This window comes from Coturnix japonica, chromosome 6 (assembly GCF_001577835.2).
Source record: "Coturnix japonica isolate 7356 chromosome 6, Coturnix japonica 2.1, whole genome shotgun sequence".
Classification (NCBI taxonomy): domain Eukaryota; kingdom Metazoa; phylum Chordata; class Aves; order Galliformes; family Phasianidae; genus Coturnix; species Coturnix japonica.
The window spans coordinates 17674770-17687922 of record NC_029521.1 but is presented as its reverse complement, the minus strand read 5'-3'; the positions used below and the strand labels follow the sequence as shown (position 1 = coordinate 17687922).

The 13153-nt window shown below is 37.9% G+C and overlaps 1 protein-coding gene across 3 annotated transcripts; it reads right to left on the bottom strand.

Moving 5' to 3' along the window:
* Positions 1-88: 88 nt before the first annotated feature.
* On the bottom strand, positions 89-7533 carry RBP4 (retinol binding protein 4). 3 transcript variants are annotated; one of them, XM_015867145.2, is made up of 6 exons: positions 7514-7533; positions 5056-5182; positions 4289-4425; positions 4025-4131; positions 2463-2675; positions 89-466 (listed from the first exon to the last, which is right to left on the bottom strand). In XM_015867145.2, exons 1-6 carry the CDS (start codon positions 7516-7518, stop codon positions 453-455), a joined length of 603 nt encoding a protein of 200 aa, XP_015722631.1. In that variant the 5' UTR covers positions 7519-7533; the 3' UTR covers positions 89-452. The 3 variants fall into 3 exon arrangements, with proteins under 3 accessions (XP_015722631.1, XP_015722632.1, XP_032301178.1); XM_015867146.2 differs by lacking the exon at positions 7514-7533 and adding an exon at positions 5355-5488; XM_032445287.1 differs by lacking the exon at positions 7514-7533 and adding an exon at positions 5351-5404.
* Between the last annotated feature and the right edge of the window lie 5620 nt (positions 7534-13153).

Here is a 13153-nt window from a genome sequence, read left to right as displayed (position 1 = left end):
TCAGTATTTCCATGGGGGTGGGGGGGTGGGGGGTGGAGCGGGAAGATGACAATGTACTTGAAAAGAAAGTAGAAGTTTTAGAAGTAAATACAAACATTTTGATTTTTAATTAAAACACTATTAGTCAGCAATTTAAACCAGTAACAAAAAAGAAGTTCTTAACTGTTGTAATCTACCAGCAATTTAAAATAGTGCATTATAAAACAATTTATTATTAAAACCAATGCCTACATATGTACAGATGTGCATACAGACAATTTGCACCCCCTGTAATCCAAGTTTATTAAATTGTTTCATTGGTTTATTAACAAAATGAGCTATGCAGTTCAGATAAATATATTTGAAATCTAAATGAAGCCATCTAAAATCTTTTTAAAACAGCACCTGATCAGTGTTTTAACTTTACATCCATTGTGCTGCTACGTGGTTTCCTTCCATACTTATGGATCTCCTTAAGAGCAAAATCCTGAAACACAAACAAATGAATAAATAGTTTTTCAACCACATTAAGCAAAACTGAAATACACAAATAATGATCAAACAATCCTGAACCAAACCAGTACTCAAACTAGCCTAACATACTGACTTTACAGTGGAGTAGTACTTTTTTGAGTTTGACAGACATGCAAGGAGCCGCTACAACGCACATCTCTCAAAGTCACAGCATAGCAGCTGCACAGCTACACTTCATCTTTCATTTCATACAAAAACCTCCTTAACAACCCTAGGAATCTCATTAATACTATTTTTATTTTTTTCTTTTTAATCTTCCAAAGTTTTAACTCTTGATAGGTGTCACTTGAAGGGCAAAGAAAACAAGAAAGCATCCTACACTTTATGCAATAACACACATCATTAGCTTTCTCACTGCTGCAGCAAATGAAGCAGCATTTTAAGGATGTTGTCTGATGCATCATATAGATGTCTTTCCTGAACATTCAAGTCAGAATTCAAGAGCATCTGAGTGGTTATATTTTTCCTGTGAAGCTTCATTATCAAGTGGGTATCAAAATCTTGTTTCATCTGCCTGAAATTTCTCTTAAATTTGACAGTCCTCAGTACTTCTATGTTGCTTCCAAATTCTCATTCAAGACAAAAAATTTGTTTTTATTGTTGTCAGGCACTTTTCTTGTGGGAAGTATCCTTGTCCCTGCCTACAGCAGAGGGGTTGGAACTACATGATCTTAAAAGTTCTGTTCCAACCCAAACAGTTCTATGATTGCATGATTTTTCTGGGTCACTAATAAGGATACTGAACACTGCCAAGCTCAGTAGATCTTTCATACACCTTGATATCTGGATACTTTACTACATGGCAATATATTACTCACTGTTTGTAAATCAGATGAGCAGGTAATAGAGACAAGAACTGACTGTGTTCACCTGTTCTGACTTTCTTTCAAATACATAAAAGTTCCTTCAGTCAATCTCAGTGTACTCCAGCATTTTATTTAGAAAAGCCTTTTTATCTTAATTTTCAGATTTCAGTGATGATGACCATACATTGGCTCTTGGCAAACAGTTCCAAAGGTTAATGAACTTTGGAGTTAAACAAATGGCTATTTATTTCTGCTCTGAATGTATCCAGTTTAAAGTTCCATCCATTTTATTTTATTATTCCTGTGTTTGCAAGTCCTTTACTATCCAGTTCTCATTGCTTGCGTGGGCAAGCACAGACTTTGCTCAGGTCAGTCTTTAAACTCTTTGTGATGAGAAAAACATCAGTCTCTTTGAAACACTCACTACACAACACATTTAACAAACTTTCAATCACTTTCTTTGTTCTTCTGTGAAATTTCCAATTCATTCTCATACCCTTTCTAGTTATCAGTATCATTAAACATGACAGATCAAGCAGACCTATGCCAAGCACAACAGCCTCATGTAAGCATGTAAACCCATATCTGACACCCATGATTTATGCATTCAAGAATCACATAAGCTCTTTTGCCCATGGCATTATGTTGGGTATGCTGCTGACTCACCAGTAAACGTTCTGCAGATACCTAGTTTTGCAGAATGCAAAGGTAGGAATGGGGGATCAATGCTATTTTCTTTGTCCTAAATACTCTGACTTATTTTTTTCATTCTTCACTACTGCATTTCCTTCATCAACTGCTTTCAAGGAAGTTAAGAACTCTGATTAAAGAGATAAAATTTCTCTTTACAGCAACTAAGAAGTTGCTAGGTTTAATCATATTGCACTGTTTTAATTGTTTTACAGCTTCCTTTAATTATTGTTTCAGCTGATACGACATGCCACATAAAAAGCTATACACCTTGGCCCTCCTATAGATAAGGGAAGTAAAAGTTGAAATGCACTTATTACAAGCTCCAGTTTTCAAATGACAATATTAAAGCCACTAAGTATAAAACTTAATGCATTTGCTATTTAAAGAGACTCCTAGTATTTTTCTCACTAAGCCCTGAAACAAAATTATTAAAAAATAAATAATTCTTACCATTATGCACGATAACTCTGTATTTCCTATCCAAGCAGAGGTCTATCTGCCTTTGTCTAACAATTTTCTGTGCCTCTGGAGGCAATCCCTTGGGGTCCCGGGAGAACACAAAGGAATAGCTATCAGCGCAAGTGCCATCTTCATTTAGCTCACGGCAGGAATAATGAAGAGCATATGTGTCGTAATCTGTGTCCACTACCCAGTGATCATCATCTGGAAGAAATCACAGCAAAGCAAGTAAGTTACAGAGACACAAATAAAACGTAGATCACTGTCATAATTCCATATCTTTAATACAATAACAAAAGAAGTTAAAATGAATATTGGTATGAATGACAGCAAATGAGCTGTTAGTTTATATCTATGTCCTGTATTTGATTCTACGTTCAAAGGGGAAGTTTGTTTGTTTTAAAAATAGGCATATATGTTAGGGGCTATGATGAAGAGAAGAAGGAAGGGTTGGCACTACTGCTTCTCCTCTAACACTGGCACAGAACATGAGTGGCATGAGAAAACAGTAGTAAACTAGTAAACATCCTGTAAATACAGGCCTGAAAATTATTATAAAGTATGGCACCAAACACAAAAACAGAACCACGTATTAACTACTGTGAATATTAAAGTTTTCTACTTTATCAAAAGAAAATGGTATGTTCAAAATAGTTAATTAAAAAAAAAAAAAAGGGCTATTTGTTATGTTCCAAAATAGTCATAAATATTCCCTTCCAGGAATGTAACTTAAGTTAAATATATAAGGTAAAAGATTAATACAGTTGCTATTTGAATATAGTTCTCTTCCCTCTCTCTCCTGTGGGTGGGTACCACAGTTTTTAATAAGATAGAGCCTGAGGTCAGTCAGTAATCTGAAGTATCCATGATTCATCAGCATGCTCTGAGATAATTCAGCAACAATTCAAGAGCAATTGGCAACCAAAGCATTTTTTTAACTGTGCTTTTGGAGAGAGTGGAGCTTCAATCACTTCCAAATTCCATCTGCTGCTCTTGGAAACAATCCATAGAAATGTCTTGAACTACAAGTAACTGAATGCCTACTTCACCCAAGAAACTAATTTTGCACAGTGTGAAGATGACAGGAAAATATGAATATATATTTACTGTACAATATTTGTAAAAAGAGATAAATCTCTGCATTTCTACATATGAGATTATGCAAAAGAACAGTTGTAAAATCCTCTTCCCTACTAGACCAAGTCTGACATTAGGCTTTTCATAGAGAGCAGGAGCATGAATAAAATACTACAAAAATACTACCTTTACCATTTATTTCTTCTAAACACTTTAGATTATACGATTGGGTAGTGAACAAAATAAATATGAAGATATACAAAGGCTCGGTCTTCTCTTGCTTACAGAGAACCAGCCAGATGTCTCATAAAAAAATAGTGATCACCTTGTTCACATTAAGACTTTGCTATATTATAGTTATTGCATGCTTTAAGTGTTCAAGAAATCCAGCACTGCACTTTTTTCTTCCTCAGCATCAACATTCAGTATAATCAGGCTCCCAATTAGCTCCACATCTTCTATAGTTAATTACTCACTTCCTTTCTGCAGAAAAGAGGCAACACCCCAGTACTTCATCTTGAATTTGGCAGGATCCTCTGTGTCAGTGAAAGAGCCAATCATATCAGCACAGACATCCCAGTTACTGCAGCCAGGGAGAAAGAAAATACCATGTTCAAACCTGACAGCAGACTTGGCGAGACTGTGTGACTAGCACAAGAACAGCAGGCTGAATTCAATCAAGATCAAGTAAAACAGAAGGGTATTGAAGCAGAACAAGAGGATGATTGCAAACAGCTTACTTGAAGAGTCTGACTCTGCCCTTTGCAGTGGCACTCATCTGTCCATTCTCATCTACAGTGAACTGGGCCACCACGTTGTCCTGCAGAAACAGCCCCTCAGGATCTTTTTTTGCCATGGCGTACCAGGTGCCACTGTACTGCAAGGAAATGAAAAAGTCTGCAGTTAGACCTAGAAGTATGGAAAATACTAGAAACAGACACTGCAAACTGGGGTAGGATGACAGAGGGGATGAAACCGATCTTTGACACCATGCCTTGAAGTTTTATCTATAAAATAAATCTAGCTCTGCCAACAGCATAGGACCACCAATATGTCCTAGTTCAGACAGAAGAAAGAACTGACTATTTTTCTGGCATCTTATTTCTGTTTGCAGTTTTCTTGTATTGATAGAAAAAATTGGTGGAAGGAGGATAGATACTGGCAGATCTTGACAGATGTACATATAAATATGTTTTCCTTTATAATTATTCTGAAAACACAATGCTTTTTTTTTTTTTTTTTTCCCAGAAAAAAAGTGGAGTCACTATGCTCCTTTTCTATTTAGACCACAGAAGTTGAGAGCAGTCTCCTAAGCTCAGTTTTTGCAATATTCCTGTATCGGTTGTATCAGGATCCAGTAGTACTATGAAGGTACAGGCAACAATACACAGTCCCACTGTTTTAAGGATTGCAGTCAGAGTGAAAACATAAACACACAGTGCCAGCTGTTGTAGCCCAGGAAGGACAGCTAGGCAAGATATCACAGATTCTGAAGAGAAAGATTTACCCTGTTCTTGTCGAAGTTCTCCTTGACTTTGAAGCTGCTCACACGGCAGTCCCTCTCTGCCATGCTGCTTCCCAGAAAGGCCAGTGCCAGCAGCAGCAGAGCTCTCCTTCTGTAGGCCATCCTGTCCCTGCAGCAACAGCAAAGAGACAAACAACATCAGATATGACTTCTGTCAGACCCCCAGGGAAGGGAGGAGAGCTGCCCCAACAAGCCCCAGGGCACTGTGCAGTTTTCCTTGATGTGTCTGCAGGAAAGGTGCCCAGTTGCCCACAGCCCACTGCAGCAGACCCCTTACTGACAGCGCCACTCTATGCAGCCTCAGAAGAGCTCTGCACTGGTGGCAGTCACCAGGATGTCCGGACAGGGAATGCTTTATGTAGTCCTGAGGCTTTCGCAACCCCCTAGGGAACAAAGCCAGCGTTGGAGGGGGAGCAGGGAGGCAGGTTGATGAAGGCTGCAGTCTGGGTCCCCTTCACAATAGCCCCTTGCATAACATCCATGGGCTCCAGTGGTCTTTGACCCTTATCTGTAGCCAAGCACCTCTAGGATCAAAAGCAGCCCCAGTTTGACCTAACTCAAAAGGCAGAGCTCTCACTGTGGGGGTAGGGGTGTGCACATATGTGGCGAGGACAAAGGGAAGGAGAACCACCCCATCTTCTCACAGTGGGGGAGCCAGCTGCCTCCACCTTCTCTGCCATTGTACACACTGCAGTCCAAAGTCCTCCTTACTCAATATGCTCAACCCAGTCACAAGGTGCAGGCTTGTTTCCTCCACCTCTTCCCCAAATTCCTTTCCTCTCTTTCACTGATAAACACAGGAAAACATCATACTTGCAAGTTTCTGTTAACATCTTTGAAATCCTGGTCATGCCAGAGCTGCTTCAGATCCCCATGATGGGTTCACTCATGCAACCCAAGGGACGACTCAAAACCACCTCATGCCCAGCTCTTTGGGTCAGGAGCTGGGGCCCTGCAGGACATCAGGAAACCAGAACACTTCTGTGTGGTGCCTTGAAAGTGATGGGACGTGTATTTAGGAGCAAATATCTGAATGCATGTACACACCGCATTTGCCCCCCATGACAACAGCTGTAAATTAGAGCTTCCAGAATTTCTATTTTGTTTTTGGCAAACCCAGTTATATAAACCATTATTTTTTTTTTCTCCTCTCCAAGCAAATTCTGCTGCCTCTCAGTCAATATTTGTACTGCAGTTTCAACATCTTTAGGAAGCATTAGAGAAAACCTGTTAATTATTTTCTAGATATGTAACCAGAGCAGGAGAGGAATGATGGTTAACAAGAGAACTCATTACCTACTTATTTCACCTCTAGTTTTGAAAGTATAAAGGCAGAATTCTACTAGTTGAAGGGCCTATGTTCATTATTTTAAGAATTCAGTGAAAATCTAATTCAAATAGGGAGACATCAATGAAGTGTACAAGTATTACAATAGTAGCTGCAATACAGAACTAAAGCGGTTTATTTAACACGATATTTCCCAAAAACGTTCTTTAAGCTTCTATTCACCTCACATATCCAAAAAATATCAAACTTCTTACTGTTACTGCCCTGTACAAGCTTTTTCACATGAAATACAAACAGTGCACAGACCGCTGGGTTTATCTGTTACTGTTTCTTTCCTGCTCTGTATTGGAACCTTGTTGCACAGATAGCAATGTAATTCTGTTCACTTCCTCAAACATCAAACGTCTTCGGCTGCTCCAAAACTATTCTGAAGCCTTTGATTCCCTAAATATCATCAGACTCTTTATTACATATAATACTAAACTTGTTTTTGGACTAAAGAACAGATTTAACACATGAAACCAGGAAACGTCAATTGATATTGTCTTAAAACTTACAAGAGTAGTCTTCCAAAAGGCCAATATTTCCATTTTTAAACTAAGTTTTCAAGTTTGCTACTTTCCACACAGACTGAGGAGTAACAGAAATCTATAGCTTGAAAGCAGCTTCCAAAACCTCACCCCATCATCTAGCAATGGTGACGTCAGTTCTGTAGAGAGATTTTTACAAAGCATTCACAAAACATACATTAGTTTTAATATATGCATTAATCCTATTTACAAGATCAAAATCAACACAGACTTTCTTCTTTCAGTGTCCCACAACTGATAGTAGAAACAAAGTTTATCGCATTTATATTTTCTTTCAAACCAAAGAAAACAATTCTTTCTTAATTCTCTGCCAATTTGGGGGATGTTTTATTTCTCTTAATTTTGTTCTCTTCTAAAATCTGTATACAGCTTTATATTCCCAGAAAATGTCCCTTCAGGATCATATCTATACCCAAAGATTTTTGTCAGTAACATAATTAGTCATGAAAAATCTATGGTAAATGTTTTCAAAGGAGACTATTATCCTATATCCAAAAGAATCAAAACTGGAGGAAGTTTGGCTGCCTCTGAAAATCTAGGTCACTAGTCCTGTGATACTTACTGCATGTTGTCATCAGCAGCTTGACAGACAGGACACCAACCCAAATTTCACCAAAACAAAAATTAACTTCTGCCAATAATTTTTAATAAGATCAGTTCTAAATGTGTGTGAGAGCCATTAAAGTCTCTTAAATCAGTCTGAGGTCTTCGACAAAAGTAATCAGAAGCGTAGTGTTTTGTATAAGGCATGGCACAGCATTGACCTCTGCGGTATTTGGCAGCTCATCTCGTGGAGGCACTTGGCAAAGACTTAGTAATTGCAATTATAACTTAGCTATACTTCCATCTCCACCTGGTTGAGACACAATTTATATTAATGAAGTCTTTCTGTAACTACAGTTAAAGCACTTAGTTGGTTCAACAAGACACGATTTTTAGGCAATAAGGTTCTTCCGCTAAGTCAATTACACTGCAGTCAGGAGTGTAATGGAGGGAGGATGGAAGGTTACTTGCAGACTAAAATCATTATGGCAATTCAAGGGTGAATTTGCTCTAAAAGAGGTAGCTATGCCAGCACAACTATGTAAACAGTGTAAACCTTGCCTTGGTTAATAATCATTTGGATCAACTTGGGAAATGAGGTTGGTTTAGAAATGATGCCAGCAAATGATCCACATCCACATCTATGGAAGCTGGAGGCAGGCCTTGCAGATTTGTACTTCTCACGTAAACTGAAAGGAACAGAATTTGGGCCAGAATTTCAAATGATTCTGAAATCAGTGTGTGTAGATCAAATCAGTGGCATCAAACGATTGCCAGGTTCTGGGAAAGCAGAGACAATTAAATTTTAAAAATTAAAATATCAGTAGCACATAAATATGAGAATAACCTTTACTGTAAAGCATAGGTTAAAAAAAGTTTGTGTTAAGCTGCCAGGCTTGATAAATTTCATATATGACTTCCCATTCTGACGTATGAAATGGGCAACATATTTTGAATATTCTGGGAAGATTTTTCAAATGAGGTGTGTACTTACCAGAACTGTAATTAATTGAAGAGGAAAGAAACCTTTTACCTTTGAATTTTGCCAAGAAGTCAACAAAGGGGTTAACTTCTGACAATGATTTTGCAGCTAAAGTATTTTTTACATTAATAGCCTTTAAATTTCTGTGCTATTTTCCATTAGGAATAGCAACAGAAAATGCACAGAAAAGCTGTGACTTTCAACAGAAATAGCAGAAAAAAGCTTTCATCTTAGGAGCTATTTTAGTTTAATTTATGAATGCATAATAAAAAAGTATGAGTCAAATTACTATTGAAATTTTTTTTGAACTCTGCTTCATTGAAGTTTTTAATATTTAAAGAACTAGAATTTTATTGGTGGTCACAAGGATAAGTCAGTTTTCAGGAAAAAGCTGACTCAAACAACTGGTAGTAAGCAATGGAGTATCCATTTCTAACCAGACTGTGCACCAGTTGAAAACCTCCTGCTGTCTTCCTATGGCTATTTGTTGAAAGAATGCAATCCACATCACGGGTATCCAATAAAGTCTTTGAGGCAGAATTTGCAGGGGAATGAATGAGTGCTCTATGCAGTGAATTTGAGTGCAGCCACATCATTGTGGAACCAAGCTCACATGAACAAATGACAACAAATGGAGCCAAGGAGCACAGTGTACTTTGTAGGGACAGCTATGTACACTGTCACCATCACAGTTGCTCCCCTTGGTGGCAGTCTGAGTACAGAGGTCAAGGACAGAATCAAATTGAAAACACTGGTCTTTGTACCATAATAGACTGTGTGCTACATGTTTTTGTAATTTACTGATGTGATACTCTGCTTGAAGGAGTATATTTACATTGGACTCTTTATAAACAGTGTTTAAGCAAACCTGGTTTAAAGTGATAGCTTTTACTCCTCACAGAACCTTTTCCAGGGATTGTGATTCTGAATCAAACTATTTTTCTAGTTGTAGTACTAAGATGAAATTAAACCTGAAGCAAAGATGTTCAGATATCTCTGCCAGCATGTTGGCCAAGTGATGTGGGAGGGGATGACAACAACAATCCAGAGAGGTGGGTGGATTGATGGTAACAAAGTGCTATAGGAGGATGTGGACAGGAGACCCTTGAAATCAGATATAAGGTCAAAATCGAAGTGTATGCACAGAAATAAAGGAATGCCTACAGAACACTATTGTGGAGGAGCTCTCAGATCTCTGTGAAATCAGCATGACAGCACTTCTCTTACCTACTTGTACACTAACACATGCAGAGTGTGGAGCAAGCAGAAGGAATGAGGGATATTGCAAGATAGCTCACACAGCTGGAGTGCTGGCTGCAAGCTCTGGAGGAAGGCCAGGCCAGGGTGGCAAGCAGGCTGAATTATTCTTCATGTGAGGAATGGATGGAGCTATGTCCTGAGATAGATGGAGCTCTGTCCTGGGATGGATGATGAGCCAGCTGAACACTTCTGTGTTAGGCAGAGGGCAGGCCAACATGAGTGGCATGCCTGGTGTCTGTCACAGACCATTTTCTTCTAAAGACTCACTACTGTTGGCACTGGTCCTCACTGGGAAGGATCACTGATCAATGACTGATTTCGGATGGAAGGGTGACACAGCAAGGCACAAGCAGTCTAGGGCAGAGGGCTGAAATGTTTTGACTATAATCTCCTGACACACGTGACTGAAGAAGCACTGAGAGTAAACACTCTGCAGGACCTGATTCTTACAAATAAGGAATAACTGGTTGCTGATGTGATGTCTAAGGGCAGCTCTGGCTGCAGTGAACACAAGATGGTGGAGTTTAGGTCCCTGGGAATGCAGAACAGTTAGCAGGATAAGAACCCTGGCTTTGGCCTATTCAGGAATTTACCTGGAAGGAGACAAGATCAAGTTCATATCGCACATAATCAAGGGAAGAAGCCATTTCAGAGCTCTCTTTGGATGGTCTTTTTGTTAGAAACCTTCAGAGACAATACAAAAAATTACAAAAAAAAAAACAAAAAACCAACAAAAAACCCTCAAAAATCTGTATCCCTGCTTATTTGATCTATGCTCAGACACGGATTCATGAATGCATTGTATTATGATAAAAGACTGCTCAAATTTTTGGAGAAAAGAAGAATGTAGAAGTTGTCTGCGCAATAAGGCTTAATTGCTAAGGGCAATGCTCTGTCTGAGACTAATGAACCCTCCCAGACTTAATGAACACTGTGCTGCAGTGACGATGTAAATGCAATCCCTGTTCATGTGTCTTTAAAGAGCTTAGAGGAAAGCACAGATATAAAGAGAAGGGTATTAATCCCCAGTGTGCTGGCCAGTTTTCAGGATGGGAAACTACATGCCAGCAGCTGTGTTTTCTTTGTCATTTCTGTTACTCTTAACTTTCTGCTCCAAATATTTTATAGAGTAAGTACATGCCTGGTGCCAACAGTAGGTACATCTAGCATTGGAAGCAGGTGCCTGTCAGCAGTAGCAAACTGGAATATTTAATAGTTTTTAGCAAACAGTTACAGCTCTGCTTGTGAAAGCATTTTGGAATTCTCAAAGGGATAGCAGATGTTTTGCTCAGAGGGGAAAGGAAATATTTGGCTACTGTATGTAACCATACAATAAGGAGAGTAACACGCCAAAAGCTTCCACACAAGTTAAATCTGGGTTTGAGCAGGTTTACTGTCATTAAGCTACACGTGGCTTATCTATGACGCAGACCACAAGGATGGCACATGGTGGGTAAACCCTGTATTTGGTGTTTCTTATTGATGAGTGGAAAAGCAGCTGCTCAGGGAAAGGAGCTGGTAATTGGCATGCAAAGGGTGGGAAACCTCTCAAAATCAGCTCTCTAATTTCATTTTTATTATTTTTATCATTTATTACTAATTTTTAAATTAATGTCAGCACTGCACTCTACAGATGTTACACGTATGAAGTAACTGTGGCACAGCACTATAACCTACAGTGTAATACCTATAGGATAAATAGCTATCAGATAGGTGGTAGCCCAGTCATTCAGGAAAAATAAATAAATAAATAAATAAATAAATATTTCTGAACTGTATATTCTCCTATATGGCAGTAATGGCCACAAAATCATCCACACAGAAATTCATGCAACTGAAATAAACACATCTGATCTGTATTTCTTCTGAAAATCTTAACTGAATTAACCATAGTAACTGCTATAAAGATGGACAGATACACTGAGATGCAAACACTGAGGTGAACTGGGAAACCTTATAAATACCTTAGACTTTTACGTGCTGCTTGCTTCTATTTAAATAACGTGTCTACCAGTTATCCTTCTTAGGAGTTTCCATGTATCACAAGGGCTCAGCAATGGTCTACTACTAAGAACTACTCCATAAATAGTTTTGATTTCTGTAGTGAATGTGAACATCAAAGGAAAATGACAGCACATATATTAAAATCACAAAGTAGATATGCTGTCAGTATTCTCTATAATTAATTTGCAAAAATATAACACCATTATGTTTTAAACTGAAACCACCTCAGCATGGACAAAGGTCAAGGCCAAATGCATATTAATTTTGCCTTGAAATGTTCAGTGAAAATGACTGTGCAAGATTAGCTTCCAACGTTAAGTATTCATGCATAAAACAGACCCTAAATTAAAATGAATTTCCTTAAGAGCTAATATTATTGACCTTAGCACAAGAAATATAAAAAATTATACTAAACATTTTTTCACATTAATCTCAAATACAAGTATGAACGTACTTTACTAAAAATATAATATTCAACGTTGTGGAATATGAGAATTGTGAAGGTGGAGCAGAAAACAAATGCCTTATTCCAGCACAGAAACTTTGAACTTATTAGAATGACAGTGCTCCAACAGGATTAAATGACCTCATTTACAAAAGTCACTGAAGTACTAATATGAGAAAAATGGAAAGGCACCAGTATGGAGTATTTTCCTAACTCCAAAATGAAGACTTCCATACATGTAAGCCAAACTGTTTTTAATTTCTAAAAACTCAGTTCAACTTCTTGGTTTTTCTTAATATTAAAGATTACTCAATATGTACATAGAGTCCATTATGAAACATAACATGATTTAATTTAGCAATTACTAAAAAAAGCCAGCTTAGCCATCTTCCAAACAGAAACTTCATTAAGAACTTCTATCAGATTCTGATACTTCTTTCCATGACATTTCACAACCACTTAACAGAATAAGAGCACAAGTCTAAGAGTGATTCTTCATTAAGAGGAAAAAACAAAGAGATGATTATTTAAGAAAGATTACATTACAGCTCAACTACATCTGAAATACTGTGTTACAAAGGAAGGTTTATCAGCTCACATGCAGTAAAGTCTAACTAAAATATGATCTTCACCTGTCAACTCAAAGTACAAATAGAGTAATTTATCATTTGTAAAAATCATCAGTTATGATTCAGATGTGGTGGAATCATGATAAGCAATCTAATGTGTTCTATATTTTAAAGGATGAGTACACACAATAATAAAATGATGGAAAGCTTACGAAAGGTTGACTTCTAGAAAACCAGAAAAGAAATCAATACTTTTAAAACGAAAACATTTATGTGTGTCAGTGTCTTTGTGTGTTTTCTCATGTAGCCTTGCAGGTGTTAGCCCCTAAAGTCAATAACATTTTTCAACATTCCTTTTCCGTTCACAAAATGGTTTATGCTGAAAGCTTCTGCTAGCCC

Excerpts from the sequence above, each read along its gene's own strand:
- RBP4 (XM_015867145.2), bottom strand. Across the intron at positions 4,426-5,055 it reads AGAACTTCGACAAGAACAGG|TACAGTGGCACCTGGTACGC; the intron begins GTAAATCTTTCT and ends ATTTCCTTGCAG. Across the intron at positions 4,132-4,288 it reads GGCAGAGTCAGACTCTTCAA|TAACTGGGATGTCTGTGCTG; the intron begins GTAAGCTGTTTG and ends CCCTGGCTGCAG.